General features: G+C 35.9%; 2 protein-coding genes across 2 annotated transcripts in view; one reads left to right on the top strand and one right to left on the bottom strand.

The window, feature by feature from the left end:
- The first annotated feature begins 2,887 nt into the window (after nucleotides 1-2,887).
- Nucleotides 2,888-21,515, top strand: part of LOC149897826 (uncharacterized) — a 29,564-nt gene continuing 10,936 nt past the window's right edge. The window contains exons 1-5 of the mRNA XM_090116134.1: nucleotides 2,888-3,047; nucleotides 7,845-7,925; nucleotides 13,646-13,744; nucleotides 15,349-15,435; nucleotides 15,769-16,020. Coding sequence (XP_089972260.1) covers nucleotides 3,014-3,047; nucleotides 7,845-7,925; nucleotides 13,646-13,744; nucleotides 15,349-15,435; nucleotides 15,769-16,020 — 553 coding nt within the window. The 5' untranslated portion in view covers nucleotides 2,888-3,013. The remainder of the gene's footprint in view (nucleotides 3,048-7,844; nucleotides 7,926-13,645; nucleotides 13,745-15,348; nucleotides 15,436-15,768; nucleotides 16,021-21,515) is intronic.
- Nucleotides 12,631-13,374, bottom strand: LOC149897827 (uncharacterized). Its single transcript, XM_090116494.1, has one exon. The coding sequence runs from the start codon at nucleotides 13,372-13,374 to the stop codon at nucleotides 12,631-12,633; it is 744 nt and encodes a 247-aa protein (XP_089972620.1).

Raw genomic sequence — 21,515 nt, forward strand, 5'->3', positions numbered from 1 at the left:
AAACTGTGAACGTTGTATATAAAAACATAGCGGCCCGCTCCGGCTTCGCACGGGTATAAAAATCAATTATGCCCAAGTTGGAAGTGTATTCCGGGAAATTTTTCCTAATTTTAACTTGACGAAATTTGAAAGCAGAGGCGCGTTCAACTGAATACTGTCTAATTAAGTAATGTACGCAGCTCTTGGAGAGAATGGAATTAGCTTTAACCAATCGTTATTTTATTTTAGGTTTCTCATCATTTATAAGACCTTTAATATAGCCGGGCGGCCGCAATTTTAAATCTGTAAAATCTTCGAAAATATTCACTTAAATCATACGGTGTAAAGTAGGGTTGTAACGGAACTCCGCCTCCGCCTCCGTTACTGCGGAACTTCCGCAAAGAATTTAACCTCCGCCTCCGCATCCGCCTCCGCAAAATTTATGCGGAGTCATATCGGAAGTTCATTTACGATCACAAACAACGCGCAAGGAGCGACGCTAGGCGACGCGGCCGCTCGGCTGCGTGTTTTCAAGTGAAATGAGAGGAATCGGAAAATGACAGCATGGATACCAACAGCAACCTCACATATGGATATGGAAAACACTAATTAATTAATATAATAAAGAAAATAGACTCCAACTAAATGAAGATCCCTTATTGTGGTGGAGACTGGAGATATAACATTAAATATAAAGTTTTTGCTCCCATGGTTCGCATTTACTTATCGGCGCCACCAAGTTCAGTGCTAAGCGAACAGTTATTTAGTGCTGCCGGTTTAATTTACGAACCCTTGAGAAACCGCTTAGAAGGCGAAAAAGCCGCAAATTTTTTGTTCGTAAAATATAATTTGCCTCTTGTCAATTTTGATTACTAAGATGAATCATGAACATGTATGTACAATTGTACACATTATAATATCTTAATCCTTCCTAATACTATTATAAAGGCGAAAGTTTGTATGTATGGATGTTTGTTACTCTTTCACGTAAAAACTACTGAACCGATTACAATGAAATTTAGCACACATATAGAGGGTAACTTGGATTAACACATAGGATAGGTTTTATCCCGGAAATCCCACGGGAACAGGAACTATGCAGGTTTTCCTTTGAAAACGTGGGCGAAGCCGCGGGTGGAAATCTAGTTTATCATAAATTTATTTATATTTTCCCAACAAATTTCACCTCCGCCTCCGCCTCCGTTAACCTCCGCATCCGCGGAGGCGAACCTCTTCACCTCCGCATCCGCCTCCGCCTCCGCTAAGTAGGCCTCCGTTACAACCCTAGTGTAAAGGGCCATATAGATGTATATTAAACTAGCTTTCCGCCCGCGGCTTCGCCCGCGTTTTCAAGGAAAAACCCGTTCCCGTAGGATTTCCGGGATAAAACCTATCCTATGTCCTTTCTCGGGTATCAAAATATCTCTATACCAAATTTCATGCAAATTGGTTCAGTAGTTAAGGCGTGATTGAGTAACAGACAGACAGACAGAGTTACTTTCGCATTTATAATATTAGTATGGATGAACAATGAAAGCTATTTAATTGGTTAAGGATTAATGCTGTATTGGATAAAATCGCTTCGAAAATTAGCCTTTATTTGTCGTAAAAAGTAAATGACAAAAAAAATGTGTGCGTGTACTAGTGTACACACGTAAGAAGTGAAACTTCTTTATGTGCTTATTTTTCAAAAAATAATTTTCTATATGCAACTTTTCAGAAATACGTCAATCACGCGTGGTAGGGATAAAAACAAGATGGCGCGTAACGGAAAAATGTTACACTAAATTTTTTTCCAACCCCGATAAAGAAGTTTCACTTCAAAAAGTTATTGTGGGTTATCCATAAGAGATATAGACATCGCGGACTTTTCTGTAGACCTTTTCAATGTGTACAATACTTAGTACATTATTTTGATAAAACTCAAGGGTTTAGCCTGCGTTTGCAATGTAAGCGGAAAAAAAGGAATATAAACCTCCTCTTGAATCACTCTATCTATTAAAAAAAACCGCATCAAAATCCGTTGCGTAGTTTCAAAGATTTAAGCATACAAAGGGACATAGGGACACAGAAAGCGACTTTGTTTTATACTATGTAGTGATGATGATAACTATGTACTTCGATAACAAGATAATCTTATAACGTCTATAAAATAAATTGATTGTTTAGTTTTCGTTGATGAGTATTTTGCAAGTTTGATTATAATAATTTATTATTGCGGTTCACAATTTAGCGCGTAAAATGACCATTACTTTGCAGTTTGCACTAGTATAAGCTGATGTTTGATTAATCTTACGACAGTTATACAATAAAATATGTTTTACATTTACACCTCAGATTTCTACACAACCTGTGTCAACGAACGCGGTCGAAAAATTAGTTCCGCTATCATAGTTTTTATCCAGCAAAAATGGTAAAATGTAAGTATGTATGTTAATTTTAAATGCATTTCTGAAATCAATGTTTGCTAGACTATACCAATAAATACATTTTTAAAATAAAATATGTAACAATTTGCATTTAATTATGTTGGTATTAATGCTTTGGAGATACGTGAATTGTTGAGTTTCCATGTGGGAAAGTAACTTATGTTTATCAACGCTCTTCCCATGCGACCATAATATTTTAATGTGTTACAGAGATAGTAGTTACTAGTTAAGCTGCACAAAATGCGCAACTTTGTGTAGGTCTTGGGTCAAATCCTTGATCATACGAATTACGCAGAATTACTTTATGCAGCATAAAAATAAAATTACGGTGTAAAAAGTAAAAAGAAAACCGATTAGATATTATGTAGGTGATTTTTTGTGTAGTTAACAACCGGCTAAACATCATATTCGAAAGATGTCGTGAAGGTCGCCGACCAGCAGAAGGTCGGTGGGGCCGGCGCGGACGCTTGCCGCAGCCGCCAGCGGCGCTCGCACCCCACACGCCGACACCCGACAAGTCACCGCGCCTGGCCTCGACCCGCCGACCCGCCGACCCGCCTACACTCCAAACTCCAACCCGCTACAGGGACTCTATTGCGGGCGCTATGAACGCTTTCATCGCCCTCGTCGTCTGCCTTTGTGAGTACCGTCTTTGGATTATTCTATATGTATAACAACTGCCAAAGTCATTCCCGCAACAGGATCACGAATCCCCTAATAGTTTTTTTTTTAATTTTTAACAGGTAAATAGTTTTATATGTTCCAATGGAATCCCATGAAAATAATTATAATCGTATTAGTTATGTAATTAAATTAGTTAATCTTAATAGTTATACCAATTCATAGAGATATTGATATTAGATATGAATGCCACCTGTGGCATTCATAAAATTTTAATATGCAGGTAACTATTTTGATTATATCAATTAAAATGTGAATCCACAATGATTGGTGTGTTGAGTTTTTATTACGAATTTTAGTAATAGCATGGGTAATAGTTACCTATTGCTTGAAATTGGATATTTATACGTAACAACTAACCGTCTTCCATTGGTATATTTAAATTGAATGTAATATACCTTTGTAAAAATACTAGCGGTCCGCCCCGGCTTCGCCCGTGGTACATATTTCGCAATAAAAGGTAGCCTATGTTCTTTCTCAGGGTCTAAAGATTATCTGTGCCAAATTTCATCAAAATCGGTCCAGTAGTTTATGCGTGAAAACCATACACGAAGTAACTATTCTCTAATCTGTGACCATACATATACATACCTTTCCTCTTTATAATATTAGTATAGATAAAAGACAGATAAATAATTTATTTATGTACATACCTATTACACTAACCTAGCATACCGGATATTTATTTTACATTTGAACTCTAAGTTAAATCATTTTCGCAAAAGTAAGCTTCATGTAGAGGCGCTTTCGAATCGTCAAGTCAAAAATAAATAATTTTCCAGCGCTCCAAAGTTAGTTTAGGTATTTATATTATTTTATTCCAATAATATGTATTTGTCGACAACTCAGATTAAAATTTAAAGCTTCACCTGTTTCTTTAATTATCTTAATATACTATTATAAGGCGAAAGTTTGTATGGATGTATGGATGTCCATACATCCATACAAACTTTCAAACATCCATATGTTTGTTACTCTTTCACGTAAAAAGTACTGAACCGATTACAATGAAATTTAGCACACATATAGAGGGTAACTTGGATTAACACATAGGATAGGTTTTATCCCTGAAATCCCACGGGAACGGGAACTATGCGGGTTTTCCTTTGAAAACGCGGGCGAAGCCGCAGGCGGAAATCTAGTTATTTATAAAAAATTATGTAACTAACTCCTTTAGTCTCTATTTTGATTTTTGACCCACTTTAAACTTTTATTTTTTCGTGTAAATCAGACGTATTACGTTAGTTCTCAAAAAGTTCTGTACGATCTATGATCTACGATCTACGAGTTACTAGTTTCGACTTACGATTTACGACACGCAACGTAACAAGGATTAGGTAATTTTATTATTTTCGTTTCGTAATTTTATTTTCGTGTATATTATTATTCTTGTTGGACATCAAAGCTTGTAAAAACATATTATATGTAGTTGTTACAACACACACAGTAAGATCGTGCATCTAATAGCTTTCAATAGCACAAAACTATATTATAACCTATGAGCTTCCTAGAAGTCTACCATTTTTTATAATCTTAAAAGATATTATAGGTAGTGATATTGTCGAAGAAATTTTATTAAATGGAATAGGTAATATTATATTACACATCTGTTTTTTAATCGATCAAACATAACTTATTTATTTTAGTTTATAGTGGGTACCATATTATATTATAAGTATTATAACAGCTCACCGTAAGGTAATGCGAATTCAAATCATTTATTTGTTAAAATTGTAGTAATACAGAAGATCACACCTAGTCCACACAATTCGCAAAACAATTGGCATACAACTTGAACTTGGAAGTGTGTAGCCTGTGAAGCATGATGCCATTAAAAGGGGAAATCACTCGGTGAACATCTGTGACGTAAAAAACGTCGCAGCACCGATTTTCAGTGAGCCCCGAGAGCAATAATTATTATAGGATAGTACTTACGTATTGTAAGTATTACATTGGCTTGGCACTAACATCAAACCTATTTAGTAAATAGCACATCTAAATACTATGTAGTAATTAAAAATATGCAATCTTTTTTATTTTTTACTTTTCTGTTTTTGAAGTCGGTTGTTTTTAACGTAGTTATTTTTATTTAATGAACTATTGTGTCAATCTGTTTTAAAAGTTTTGAGGGACTTTTTGTTAGTTTAAATCTGTACCAACTTTCTGTTGGTGAAAAAAAAAACTACATTATAAGTAATATTGAAAATGTTCAAAGTTGTAACTTTGCCATTTCCATAGGACTTGCAGTTTTGCCGGAAATAGAAATATTTTTGAAGTGAAACTTCTTTATCGGGGTTGGAAAAAAATTTAGTGTAACATTTTTTCGTTACGCGTGACATTTTTCCGTTATGCGCCATCTTTGATATATGCATATAGTAAATTATTTTTTGAAAAATAAGGTCATAAAGAAGTTTCACTTCTTACGTGTGTACACTAGTACACACATTTTTTTTTTACTATTCAAAGCTCCTCCCTCCCACTTTCCAACCTCGGATCGACCGTCTTTCATTGTTATCATATTACTTTCCCTTTCTAAGGGTTTCATTGTACTGTATTTTTTAATTTTTTTACCATTTTTGAAGGCTACGGTATTGGTCTATCAGCGGAGACTATTTTCATGTTTCACACTTTTCGTTAGGTTTTAGTGTTTAAACATATTTGCATTAATAATAATATCTATTATTTATTAAAATTATAATATTAATGTCACAGTGGTTCTTTAGCGAGAACATTCGATGAATTTATTTTCATCTTCCATAATATTATATTGATTAAAGCTTATTAAAGTTTTAATAGGCTCTCTAAAGTAGTACCTACATTTTAAATATTATAGGCTGTAAATTTAGTACTATAAATTATTTAATATTAAGAGTAGACCTAATTCTTTGGTAAAAGTGCATACTATCTTATAATTCGATTTTTTAAAAGCCATTCTAGTCTTATTTTTTGTCTCATAATAACATCTATATCACCTCTTCTTGTACGTGAGTCGGTGTTATTGTGTAGCCAATCTTAATGAATTCATGAAATCTTTACTAATTAGTGTATAAGTAAATCGTAAAGTAAAATAATGGTATAGATTGAGAAATAATTGATAGTGCATAATAACATATCGTCAAAATAATGTGGTTTAAACTTTAAGCTGTTACACCTCACGGCTCGACCGCTCGCGCTGCGCAGGCCTCGAAAGATTGAAGCCTACGCGAATCGCACTACATTACTATTTTAGCATCGATATGTTTCTGCTAATATATTGTTCAAAGAACGGATAAATCCCAAAAGTTCGCCGTTGTAATGTCAAGGGCGGTTTTAACGATCAATAATAATATTATATGTTATTCATATTATAATATGGTAACTAATCGATAATATATCACAATGCTAATAAAACCTGATTTTGATATTATTTTGCTCCAATTCTGAGGTTAATTTAATAATACTACAGATAAAACATATAATATTATAATTATGGCTATACTATATTCATTTCGACTATATTTTTTGTGTTCGATGCTTCAGGAGTCAGGACTCTCGACTGAACCGTTTTTAATAATTCTTTTTTTATTTTTGACTAGATTTTTGCCTGCGTTTTTTTTTAAAAAACCCGCATAGTTCCTATTCCTGGGGGATTTCCGTGAAAAACAGTATTATTATTCTGGGTTTATGCTATCTACATAGTACATACCAAATTTCATTGTAGGTAATCGGTTCAGTAGTTTTACGTGATAGAAAAATCAACATCCATCCATACTTACAAACTTTCGCGTTTATAATATTAGTAGCAAGGATTGTTCAATTTGGAGGCGGTTTAGTTTTTTTGTTATAGTAACTACCTGTAACATAATTTGGTAGAAATCTTTGTAATACGTCACGTTATTGGAGTTAAAAATCTACTGAAACTAATATTCAGTTTTTAATAATTTTTGATTGAATATTATAATTTAATTACAGTGGAATCCGTTTATAATGACATCGAAGGGAATCGACAAACACGTCATAATAAGCGGACGTCATACAAAGCGTTATGTGAAATGAAAAATCTTTTTTATGTAAATATGTATGTATTTAAGTATTTTAATACAGAAACATAGTATACTTGCATAAGTATACGTACATATTAAATAAAAATCAAAATTGCACGTAATCAGCAGATTATTATAATAACACATACAAGTGTATTTTTTTACTGTAAAGTAGGTACACTGTAATTTTTGTCTGCTTTTGTTTTTCATTTTATTGTAAAAACAGTCTCTAATACTATTGCGTACCTATAGAAGACATAGCTTTGGTCAAATTATCATTTTCAATATTGCTGTGAACAAATCGTGATAATAATTCTGCAGCTTTTAATGCCTCTTCTGCTGCCTGGTAATGGTGATTCCTCGACTTCCTCTTCCCCATCAGTTTCCAGTTGTTTCTTAGCACTAATGTTCTGTACGTTATTTTCATCGGTGGGTTCTTCGGATGTGAGGAGATCGCTATCAATGACAACATAATCTTCCCACATTTCCGTGTAAAGAATCATGCCGGTCATTATAACCAGACATAATTTATTAAAAATGGGTCATAATAAGCGGCATGTCACTGTAAGGGAAGTCAATATATCCGACTTTTTAATAAGAATTTTATATGAAAACCAAACTTCGTAGTGCAATTACGTCATAATAACCGGTTGGTCAATATAGGCGGAGTCATAATAAACGGATTCTACTGTAATAGTATTTAATATCTAAAAAAATATTATTTGTGTTACAGGCGCAGTATCGACGGCAGAGAGCTCGGGCGCGCCGCGCGTCTTGCGCCGGCGCCTGCGACCCGTCAGTGCAGGTGCTGCAGGTCAGCTGCTGCCTTCTAATTACGATTATTCCAATACAAAATAATGTGACTCATATCAGTCATGTGTTTATACTAGATTGATAGTGGAATAAGCAATCATTTATAAGTTAAATAAGATGACGATGCGTGTCTCTATTTTACAAATTACAAATTACACTGCATAAGACACTGCAAATCACATATAATTTTATATATTACTATAGCGGTCCGCCCCGGCTTCGCCCGTGGTACATATGAAAAATAGATGTTGGCCGATTCTCAGACTTACCCGATATGCACAGAAAATTTCATGAGAATCGGTCCACCTGTTTCGGAGGAGTATGCAGACTAACATTGTGACACGAGAATTTTATATATAAGACTAGCGGTCCGCCCCGGCTACGCCCGTGGTACATATGAAAAATAGATGTTGGCCGATTCTCAGACTTACCCGATATGCACAGAAAATTTCATGAGAATCGGTCCACCCGTTTCGGAGGAGTATGCAGACAAACATTGTGACACGAGAATTTTATATATAAGATATATCATATTATAGGACTGGCTCTCTTAACACAGGCAATGCCTAGCAAGAGAGCCAGAGCCTCATATTCAAAATTGTATAATGTAAAGGTGAAATAAAGATTTATTTAATTTATTTTTTTTATATTAGGTAAGCTCATAATATTCTACAAACTAAATATTGAACGATTTTTATTTTTCTTTTTGTGGTTCAAAATCATTTGAATTGAACCAATTTTATTTTTTATTATTTATTTATTTATTTATTTATAACTCTTTATTGCACAAACTAAAATATGACAAAAATACCATTAATACATAAGAAAGACATAGTTTGTACAAGAGGCGGCCTTATTGCTAAGCAGCAATCTCTACCAGGCAACCTGATGGAAAGGAAATGTATGAAGTTAATGGGATAGTGCAAAAAGAAGAAAAAAAAACAATAATAATAAATAAATAAAATTATGTAAGTATCAAAGATACCTACTACATAAATACATACTACTACATAATAGTACAAATAAATAAAATACATATAAATACATACATATGCTTTGTAATAAACATATACATACATATTATTATATAAATAGAATACATATACATACACATACTATAGTACAAACGCAAAAAAAAGATATATATATATATATATATAAAAACAATAGTTGGTGACGTCAGCAAGCAAAGCAAATCTATAGTAAGGAAAAGAAGTGGTCTTTAAGCAACAATTTAAAAGAGCAGAGCGTTTGAGCACGTCTAATATTTTCTGGTAATGCATTCCATAGTTGAATAGCCCGGACAGTGAAAGAATTATTAAAAAATTTAGAATGATGGAAAGGGGTGCTGAGCAATAACAAGTTGGAAGAGCGAAGAGAGAGGGAATGACTAGAACTTAAATAATCGAAGTTATCTTTTAAGTAAGAAGGAGTCTTAGGGCTAAACAGAACACAGTACAAAAGATGCAGCAGATGAGTATCCCGGCGATAACGGATAGGAAGCCACTTTAGCCTTTTCCTGTATTCAGAGACATGGTCAAATTTACGAAGTCCGAATATGAATCTGATACAGAAATTTTGGAGCTTCTCAAGGGTGTCAAGTTGATATTCACGAATATCGGGATAGCAGGAGTCTGAAAAATCAAGGAGAGGAAGGAGAAGGGATTGAGCTAAGGTAATTTTGGTTGTGACAGGAAGAAAGTTGCGCAAGCGCCGTAAGGAGAAGGCAGAAGAAAAAACCCTTTTTTGAACTTGCTTTATTTGTTCATCCCAGGAAAAAGTTTGATCAAGAGTTAGACCAAGACTTTTTACCTGAGCACTGTAGGGGATGAGAACTCCATCAACGACAACGTTCGGTAAATTGGTCCAGTCAATTTTTGAGACTAATTGCCTGCTTCCGAATATGATAACCTTGGTTTTGATTGGATTTACTGTTAAACCATGACTTTTGCTCCATCTGACTATTGCTGCAAGGTCAGCGCTTCAGGTAGTTCAAGAAGTGACGCATGTTTATATAATTGGAAATCGTCCGCATACATATGGTAAGATGACACAATATCCTTGGAAATGGAGTTTATGAAAATGGAAAAAAGGAGGGGAGACAGAACGCCACCTTGAGGAACACCAGCAGAAACATTGCACCAAGTTGAAGAAACTTCCTCAATTAGTACACGCTGCCGACGTCCCTCTAAGTAACTTTGTAACCAATCAGTAGCCGAGGAGGATAAGTTAAGAGAGCGCAGCACTGCCAGCAGTACGTCGTGATCGACGCTATTAAACGCGTTACTGAAATCAATCAGCGTGAGTATGGTGAGCTTTTTGTTGTCGAAACCTCGTCGGATGTCATCAGTAATTTTAATTAAGGCTGTGGTCGTGCTGTGTCCTGGTCGAAAACCAGACTGGAAAGGATTTAGGAGTTGGTGATGATTTAGGAAAATGCTCAGTTGTTCTTGTACCAAACGTTCGAGAACCTTGGATAGGAAAGGAAGGATAGCAATCGGGCGGAAATCAGACGGAGTCGAAGGATTCGGATTTTTGGGGAGAGGGAGAATGTGGGCATTTTTCCAAACGCTAGGAAAGTTTCCTGTAGAAATGGAAGAATTAAGGATATGGGTGATGACAGGATTAATGATGGGAAGGATTGGAATGATCATGCTTCGACCAATACAGTCACTACCAACAGCCTTCGAGGTAATTGACAACACGCTCTTCTTAACACTGCTCTCGGTGAACTGACGGATTACGAAAGAAGGAGAGCTAGGGAGGGGTAAGGTGTTAAGATAGTTTAGGGTACTAGATTTTAAGGTGGGAAGGAAATCAGAAGAGGGATTAGAAAAGTGAGAAATAAGGTCATTGACATGGACTGTACTAGGGATAGAAGTAAGGGGAGATTTGCCAAGTCCAAGGGATCTGAGGAATTTCCACATTTTCGACGGGTCACCGTTGTCAATAGATTTGGCAAAGTGCTGACGTTGTGCATCCCTACATAGCGTATTGCAGCGATTTCGAATCATAATAAATTTTTCCCGATTAGTATCCGAGTTTGACAATTTTAATTTAGACTTTGCCCGCGCCTTCTTTCTTAACAGTTTTTTAAGGTCATCTGTCATCCAAGGGGCAGGCAAGTGTTTTAACTTAACAGGGCGGAGTGGGGCATGTGCATCGTAAAGTTTAATAACCAAGGAATTAAATAAAGACACTTTCTCATCGACACTATCGGCAGAAAAGACAACCGACCAGTCAGTGTTATTTGCGTCTTCATAAAGTAGCTCAGTATTCATTTTAGCAAAATTACGATGCATGGCAATTTTTGGTTTTAACTTAGGGGGTTTTATCTTATACGAAAGGAAAATAAGGTCATGTGAGGAAAACATATCGGCCGAACACTGTCCGTGCTCGGTGACATGCTCAGGAGAGGAAACAATGACAAGATCAAGGAGGGAAGGAATACAGTTTGGAGCGGTGTGGGTAGCTTGTGAAGGAAGGACTTTTAAATTATAAGAATCAACAATAGATAATAGCCTTTTACTGCGATGATCACCCTTGAGTAAGCAAGTGTTAAAGTCTCCTAAAAAGATAATATGCTTATAAAGTGGCGAAAAGGATTCAAGGATGTGATCAAAGGACGGGAAATAGTTAACTGTAAGGTTAGGAGAATAGAAGACACCAAGAAGGATTTTAGTATTCGAGGAAGTAATCTCGATAAGAAGATGTTCGGCAACATCACCAGGTGGGGGCTGAGGAGATAGACTAATAATGGAGTAAGGAATTTGTGAACGCAAGTATATAGCCACCCCTCCCCCCGTTCGGCCGATCCGATCATTTCTTATCAGATTAAATCCTGGAAGACTATAAGAAGAGGAAGGGAGACAGGGCTTTAACCAGGACTCGGATACTAAAATAGCGTGGACAGGTTTGGAGTCGAAAGTAGCAAGGAGATCAGGATAGTGTGCCGGAATACTCTGCGCATTAATATGTACTATGTTTAAGTTGTTTTTAAAATTAGAAAAGAGAGAAGAAATGCAAGGAGAAGGAGAACAGGTTAAACTATGGAAGCTGTCGTCATCTGAGAAACCATTGTTTGAATTTAGTGTAATGAAACTTTCATTATCTGTACTACAATTTAAAGTCATAATATAAATATACTTAATATAATAAATATACTACGTAAATAAATTTAATTGGCTAAAAAATAAAAATAAAAATAAAAATAAAAATAAAAACAAAAAATATGTAACGCTCAAACATTACCTTTACCACCAGTTACATTAAAAATAAAAAAAATAAAATTAAAATTACAACAAAAGAACACAAAATTAAAACAATTACTATCAGTGACAGTTCAAATATGCTAGTATCCACACAAACGACACTATTACATAAAAAAAAAAAAAATGTAAAATAAGTTGACATTTGACATTTGACATTTGACAATTGACAATAGTCAAAGACCTAAGTGCGATCGTATAATAATCGGGTATCTAGCAATAAAATAAATGAATAGTACTAACTATAATTAACTATAGATACTGAGAAAAGATAAAATATAAAACTACAATCGAGTTTTAAATCAAAACTGACAATACTTGAAAATAGAAAGAAGGGATATTAACACAGTGATAACTCATATTATGACAAGAAACATAAATAACTAAATCAAATTACTAAGGCAAAACATACAATTGAAATAAACATGCATTGAATGCTTACTTAACTTTGCCGAGCCTCTTGGGCCTTACATTTGACACAGGCTTTGAGTTATTGGCTTGTTGTGGCAAATTAGTGGAAGTTGAAGGAATGGTTTCAAGTTCAGCCATTGTAGTTACTTTATGTCTTGAGCCGTCTGAAGCTTGAACAATGATATAACCATCTTTAGTCCAACAATTGGCTATACCGAAGCGGGTCCTTGCAGAAGTGAAAACATCATGTCTTTCCTTCATAAGAAATTCTGACAGTGTGTATCCAGTACCCTTCAGAGCAGTCTTAGAAAACCAAATGGTATCTCTTAAGGAAACATCTTTAAATTTAATTATAATGGGCCTGGGCTTATCTGATTTTGCTGAACCTAAACGATGGCACCGGGAAATAGATTCCTTTTGAAATTGAGACACTTTTATGTGATCCGTCACCACTTTAGACACCAAATCTGCAGGACTTTCTTTTGAAGCTTCTGGTATTCCGTGCAATAATAACATTTTCCTCCGACTTCTCATCTCCCATCTAATATACTGATTTGAGAGGAACTCAATCTGCGATTGCAAAGTATGCAAAGAAGATACAACAAAAGAGCGGAAGGTGTTGAACTCTGCTGCTAATTTTGAAGTGGGGCTGGTAGAAGCAGGTTGGGAATTATTGGTGCTATTAACATTGTGCAGGTCCCGCTGAAATTCAGCCATTTTTGCATTGAACAAGGCTGCCATGTCAGTCATAGATTGTTTGACAGAATCCATTGTGTGGTTTCAGAGTGAAGTAATAGTTTTAGAGTGTGATTGTTGGATATTTATATAAGGAGATTTAACTGGTAGGTGAAGGTACAAAAATTAACACATATAGGTAAATTAATACTATGAGTTTGTATGTAAAATCAAATTTAAAATATAACAGCTTACGAAAAAACGTGTGTCTCTTTTTTGCTCCTACCCTCGAAAAAAATTATTATTTATAAAATTAGACTTACGAGTTTATTTATAAGTGTCTTACAGAATAAGTAATCAATTCCAGAATATGAAGGGTACGAGAGGAGCAATGCGCTATTGCACGTGGAGCCGCAGGCATCTCCCGCGTCGCCATGGCAACCCATCTCCGTCAACATCCCCATACGTGAGATTCTTGGTTAAAGCTTGGTTACTTATAATTTAATTTATAATAATAATATAATACATGGGCGTAGGGATGTGACGGCCCCATCGCCCACGGTTGGGATATCTATTGTTTACGTGATAATAGATATTCCACCCGTGCAATCAGTCAACCCGCAGGACACCTTGTGGCGGGGTGTCGGGGAGTAGCGACCCCGCGGGAACCGAGTGCTCCCGGGGGAGGCCCCTGTCTTCATCTCCGGCTTGCCTTCACCGGTCGGTCGGAGTGAAGCCTGACGAGGACAGGACCCCCACCTCTGGCTTGCCTTAACCGGCCGGCCAGAGTGGAGTCGCGAGAGCTTTTAGCTCGAAGGGTGGATGCGAAGCGTAAGTGGTGAGTGGGCACGTGATGCTGGACCCTCAGGGAGCGCGTGATCGTAGTTTAAAGTCCAGGGACGCCTCTCCACCCTTAGCTGCTCACAATATGTTGCCCCCTTGTCGCACTATTGCAGCGACTTATTTCGGGGGCCCATACAGTGAGAGGGCGAGTCACCACCTGCCATCATATTTTTACTTTCTTTTAGTAGAAAGGCAGGTGCCATAGTTTCCCATAGTCCCCAGTACCAGTCCATTTAGCATCCCAATCCATAGCCCAATTATTAAATTTCCATACCCTGCAATAGTCCTACATCGGCCGCGGACTGCCCAGGGCTGTATCTCTATAGTGCAGTCATGGGCAGGCTGCGGCTGGTGTCCCACAACACATTAAAAGTCTCGAAAGGGCCTCTGCGTGTTGGATCCGTGTCCCCACGTAAGCCTTCCAAAGATCCGGGTACCGTCCTTCTGGTGGTACCCGAGTATTATGGAGAAGAGATAATAATTAATATTAATAAAGCTGAACACTTTGTGTGTCTGCTTGAACGCGCTAATTGGAACCACAGAATACAGATCCGACTTAAAAAATTTATTTACTGTTAGATAGTCCATTTATCGAGGAAGGCTATAACAGAGCAATGCGGGTAAAACCGCGGGGCACAGCTAGTACGTTATACATGAACTGATGATAATCACGCCCGAGATGTCGTTCTCATTTTCCAGGGATTCAATTTCAATCAATCTTTGTGTGTATTTCCATTTATAATAATAATAAAGCCGGCCAAGTGCGAGTCGGACTTGCGCACCGGGGGTTCGGCACAAATCTGTTTTTAATTATCTTAGTTAATTATATAATATTTTTAATTTAAATTACGAAGACGTGGTTTCGTATGAAATATCAAGATTCTGAGTTTCCCGTGAACTATCCTATAACTATCCTGTAGGATTTGATTCCCTTGCGAATGACGAAAATTTGCACCATGAGGCCTTTATTTATTGATTGCGTTGGCTTAAAAGTTTGAATTTGATCTGAGTATTTGATATAAATTTCCTTCGCACGTTCATGAGAAAAATCGTCTTGATAGGCAGATAGATAGACAGATGGACAACGAAATGATCCTATATGGGTACCGCGTATACCGTGTATTTTGTTGTTCGGAACCCGAAAAATGACGGCTATCGTTTTTTATAAGTTTATAGTATAAGAAGAAGATTCATAATATATAAAGGGCGTGTTGTGGTCGGTTCCAGCTCGCGGCGCGGGGCAGGGAGGCTCCGTGCCGCTTGTGATCCTGCCGCTGCCGATGCCGGTCGCAGCGCCCAGCCCGCCGCAAACCGGTAACAACTTTTATCACATCTATACACATTATGACCATATTGTGTGCGATTGGCGATTGGCGATTGGATAGCATATTGTGAACTAAATGTGATTATAACACATAATTCAGTTACCTATAATTACTTCCCACTACATTGACACTGTCCTCCTATGTTCTCATATTATGATATGTAATTGGATAATACAAAAACTAGAAATCATGTTCGGTGAATAAATTTGTAGATAATTTATTCTCACGATTATCCATTTTTTAAAATCAGATAAAATAATGTAATTTATTTTAATAAAAGCGTGTTAAAAATAATTGAATAGGTACCTAATGATTTTGGCAGAATGTAAACCGGTGCAAGAGACGAAATATGAGTACGAGTACGACGACGATGAGTATGAGCAGCCACAAGAGAAACCCGCCAGACCGTCGCAGGCGTGGCGCCCGGGCCACCGGCGGCCCGAGCCGCCCAAGAGCACCGCGTGGGGACCCGTCGTGGCGGACGAGCCCGTGCCGCAGCGCTACCCCTTCCACGTGGCGCCCAACAAACCGTTTAGACCTGTACAAGTAGAAATTCCAGACGTTCAAACGCCATGTAAGTTAATTATTATAATACAACTAGCGGTCCGCCCCGGCTTCGCCCGTGGTATCAACATGTTTAAACTATCCTATCTCTCAAGTTGGATCGAACTGCACATGATGTGCGAATTTTATTATAATCGGTTAAGTGGTTTAGGAGTCCATTGAGGACAAACATTGTGACACGAGATTTATATACATAATATATGTACTAGATTTCCGCCCGCGGCGTCGCCCGCGTTTTCAAAGGAAAACCCGCATAGTTCCCGTTCCCGTGGGATTTCCGGGATAAAACCTACCCTATGTGTTAATCCAAGTTACCTTCTATAATATGTGTGCTAAATTTTATTGTAATCGGTTCAGTAGTATTTGCGTGAAAGAGTAACAAACACACACACACACACACACACACACATCCTCACAAACTTTCGCATTTATAATATTAGTAGGATTAAAACTGCTTTTTACATTATCTCTCTGATTAAATTTTTTAATTTATCTATCAAATTAAATACTTAATTAATTAAATAATAATATTACCTCCACAATCGCCTAACAACGGCTTAGAGCAATCTTCCGTATCCTCTCCCATCTCACCGAACCGTTGTATTAAGTTCTCTTCTGAATTATTTCTGAGAAACACGAAATATAAGGTTATTTATTATGCATACCATGTTTAAATATAAATTTATAGTTGAATCGTTTCTATCGCCTTAAATACGTATTTTATCATAATTTATCTATAATTTTATTTTTTAATGACTTATCGAAATTTTCCTGACTTAAAGAAATTTTCCCCACAAAGAGAAATTTTCCTGACGTATAGAAATTCTCCTGTCTTAGCGAAATTTTCCCGACTTATGGATTTTTCCTGACTTATAGAAATTTTTGCGGCAAAGAGAAATTTTCCTGGCTTATAGAATTTTTCCCTACATAATTTTGCGGCAAAGAGAAATTTTCCCAACGTACAGAAATTTTCCTGACGTATAGAAATTTTCCAGACGTATAGAAATTTTCCTGACGTATAGAAATATTCCAGACGTATAGAAATTTTCCGGACTTATGGAAATTTTACTGTTTTAAATTTTCCTTTCTTTTGGAAATTTTCCTGGCGTATAGAAATTTACCTGGCTTATAGAATGCTGGCATATAGCAATTTTTCCGACGTATAGAAATTTTCCTGGCGTATAGAAAATTTCCTGGCTTATAAACATTTTCCTAACTTATACAATTTTTCCTTATCTACATAATTTTGCGGCAAAAAGAAATTTTCCTCACGTATAGAAATTTTCCTGACTTATAGAATTTTTCCCTTCTCATGGAAATTTTCCTGGCTTATAAACATTTTCCTGACTTTTACAAATTTTCCTTATCTATATAATTTTGCGGCAAAGAGAAATTTTCCTTGTTTATAGAAATTTTCCTGGCTTATAGAAATTTTCCTTTCTTATGGAAATTTTCCAGCTTATAGAAATTTTCCCGACTTATGGAAATTTTCCTGATGTATAGAAATTTTTCCAGACTTATCGTAGTTTTTCTGTCAATTTCTAAAATTGATATTTTTGACGACTGATTAAAGTAAACCACCACATAAACCACCCACCTATTCCCACCCACATCCCGTACGCTAGGCTTTGTGAAGCTTTGATCTTGTCAAAATTTAATTATGCAGATGCACTCTATGGGACAAGATTATTGGCAAGAACCGAGCGCGTAATTAGGAGAGTCCATAATGCTTGTGCGCGTTTCTGCTATTGTATCCCTCGAAGAGCGCATATCTCTCCATTTCTTAGCAAATCCAATTCGCTATTTATGACTTTCAGGAGAGAACTACATTTTAGCGTACTTTTGTTCGGTGTTGTTAAGAACGGTAAACCTGCGTACTTGCATAATAAACTTGACTGGGCAAAAAATGATTATAATACTAGGTTCGCTAATTCCAGAAGTATTAAGCTGTCGCAACATTTTTCTTCGTAGTTTCGTGGTAGCTTCCGTTATGCTGCTTCAAAGTGCTGGAATAATTTACCTCCCCCTTTACGAAATCTTTCTTCAGTGCCATGTTTTAAATAACGTCTGAGGTTTTTGTTACTCCAGCATCAGAAGCAATTGCCGATAGGAGTTCGGCCTGTCGCCACATATTTGAGCCATTGATCATTTCAATTTTCAACGTATTTTTATCGTGTAATTAATTATAATATGTTATCTATTTATATTATCAAATTATATAGTATCTATTTATATAATATCTAACACTCTCCCACTGGTCGCAAAATAAAATTAAGGTGCACATATTATATTATATTGTCTCTACCTATCCTACATAAACACACTGTCATAATTATATGTATCATTTAGTACTGAATTATTGCATCTGTACAGTCACGTGGTCTCCTCTGAAAATCAGTGCAGCAATACATTTTAATGAATGGTTGCTGCTTTGCTGACGGGGAGTCCTTTTTGCCACCATTGCTATATATGTATATTTTTTTTTCCTGTTCTGTGTTACTTAGATTATTAAGATTTATATTTTTGTAATTGGTGGCAAATAAAACACTTTCTATTTCTATTTCTATTCTCTCTATCCACTGGCCGCGCGTGCGCAGATGGCTCAGTATCTGCATAGCTAGCGAACGTATAAACTCGCCTGGTAACGACCAGGCGAGTTTATAAAAAACTTTATACTGATATCGAAAGCCCTTTACCTAATGAGTAAAATGACAACAATTACTTTTTAATAATAAAACGGGAAATATCCAAAAATTTTACACCAAACACTCCCATACATTTAGTATGAGATATGACTATCCTAATTTGAAAAATTTTGGTTCTTTTTTTTTTGAATTTGTGCTTAAATTACTTCGCAATTTTTTATAAAAATTCATTTATAAACTGTAAACAGAGCTCGATGTGGAATACAATGGTATTCCTAAACGAGGACGTCACTTCGAACATTTGCTTTGAACACGAAATGTATAGAAAATTCAATGTATTGGAGTGTTTAATATAAGTTTTTTTGGATATTTCCCGTTTTATTATCGAAAAGATAGAATTGTCATTTTACTCATCAGGTAAAGGGCTTTCGATATCAGTAAAAAGTTTTTTGATATCTGCAATACTTATACGGAATAATCGCCTGTGCACACTTAACGATTACACCCTGTATAAGTACTATAATATTATAAAGCTGAAGGGTTTGTTTCTTTGTTTGAACGCGCTAATCTCGGGAACTACTGGTCCGATTTAAAAAATTATTTTTGTGTTTAAAAAAGCTCATTTATCGAGGAAGGTTAAAGGTTATTTATCATCACGCTACGACCGACAGGAGTGGAGCCACGGGGGTGAAACCGCGCGGAGCAGCTAGTAATAAATAATATTTATTTGCAAATGATATGGAATGTAAAATTTCAGAGAATATTTCTGTTGACGCTGTAACAGCAAATACTAACCATAAGATTCAAATATTTTTAAGGCGGTTCCCATACATCTAAGTGGAAAAAAGATTTTTTTTGCTTATATTGATAACACGCTTGAAATATCGCACGCTGAGAACGAAAGTGACCTAATACGAAATTCGTGTTTTTTGGGAATCATCAAAAAAGTGTTCGTAATTTACAGAACTATTTACAAATCATGTCATAATTTGTTCGCATGCAAAGTTATATAAGATATTAAAGTCTGATATCATTTTAGAGGATATTGTCCACCCATACAATCCATAAAAAATAAATTAAATTAAATTTAAATATTTTTTATCTTTTTTTAAAAATTACCATTAGATATTGCGTCACTTTAGTACTGAAAACTTGTAAATCATCTTTGACTAGTTTGGGAATGAGTCACTTTAGTATTTTTGTTCTATGCATGCATTTGGACGTAACCTGAATTATGTCAACTTAGTATTAAAATATTAATGGGAAGTAGTCTAATGAAACCAAATGTTAACTAAGAAATTATATTTATTGTTTGTTTCAAGACTCATTTTTACTATTTACTTAATACCTATGGGCAATCAACTCTAATATTGGTATTATTAATCAACAAAAAATTAAACTTTAGTACATATAATTAATTAAAAAAAGTAATACAGAAGTGCAGTTTTAGTTAGGAACTAGCGGTTCGCCCCGGCTCCGCCCGTGGTACATATTTCGCAATAAAAGGTAGTCTATGTTCTTTCTCAATGTCTAAAGATTATCTGTGCCAAATTTCATCAAAATCGGTTCAGTAGTTTATGCTTGAAAACCATACATACATACAAACCTTTCCTCTTTATAATATTACTAGCTTACCGCCCGCGGCTTCGCCTACTTTGTTTCAAACCTAATAAATTATACACTAAAACCTTCCTATTTAATCACTCTATGTATTAAAAAAAACCGCATCAAAATCCGTTCCGTAGTTTTAAAGATTTAAGCATACAAAGGGACATAGGAACAGAAAAAGCGACTTTGTTTTATACTATGTAGTATAGATTTATTTCGCACCTCTTAAAGTGAAAGTTTATCTAAAAATTTTGGCTCAGAGCAGATAGATAAATAGCGAACAAAACGCAAGTAAGATCCTGGGAAGTACTAAGTAAAATTCTACTAACAGCTGCGAGTGAAAATCTAGGTAATGAGATACGATGCAGAAACAAGTGGCCGAATGCCAAAAGGTTACTAACGAAAAGAATGAAGCATACCTATCGTTACAGCAGACCTACACTTGCAGACGAGAGAGAGCATAAAGCGCGACGAAGGAAAAAAAATAACTACACAAGAGAAAGAAGAAGAAATGTGTTGATGTCAACTAACTTGAAGAGATTGCTAAAAGTTTCTCAACGAAGGACTGGAGAAACTTTTACAGCCAAACTAATAGAGTAGAGGTAGGAAAGATTTCAAACCTAGAACCTCAGCTTGTAAAAGTAAAGATAGTGAGCTACTAAATAGTAAGAACGATATTATTAAAAGATGGAATTAGTACTTCCAAGAACTGCTAAATACCACAGAAACTGCTGAAACACCTTCTGCCATAAAAAATTATACTAACATCCCAGATATCTCGCTGCCTACAAATAGACGAAGTTAGATTGGCCATTAGGAAACTCAAAAATCATAAGCCACCAGGAACTGATTACATCTCTGTGGAATTGCTTAAATATGCTGAAACTAGCTTTAAGGAGAAATTTTATGAGCTGATAGTCCAGGTGTGGTAGTCTGAAACGACGCCCTGTTAACTTTTCTTTATTCTTTCTAAAAGCACATTGCCTTACACATTGCATAGGTACATGAACCACAGACTAAGTACAGGGTTGCCACAACAATGACATAAGAAAAATTATAGTTAAGTTTTTCTAATATAATCTAATACGCCCCATGAGTGGAACATCGCAGTAACATAGGGTATATATTACAGCGGTGTGTACAGCACAAGAAAGGTGATATATTTGATTGCCAGAATTATCACGGTATATCTCTTTTAAACACGGCATATAAAATCTTCGCCTATGTCCTTTTCAATAGAATATCTCCATAC

The sequence above is a fragment of the Colias eurytheme genome, chromosome 25, assembly GCF_061535395.1.
Source record: "Colias eurytheme isolate Ceu_HAF_F1 chromosome 25, ilColEury1 Martin Lab GWU primary, whole genome shotgun sequence".
Taxonomy (NCBI): Eukaryota; Metazoa; Arthropoda; class Insecta; order Lepidoptera; family Pieridae; genus Colias; species Colias eurytheme.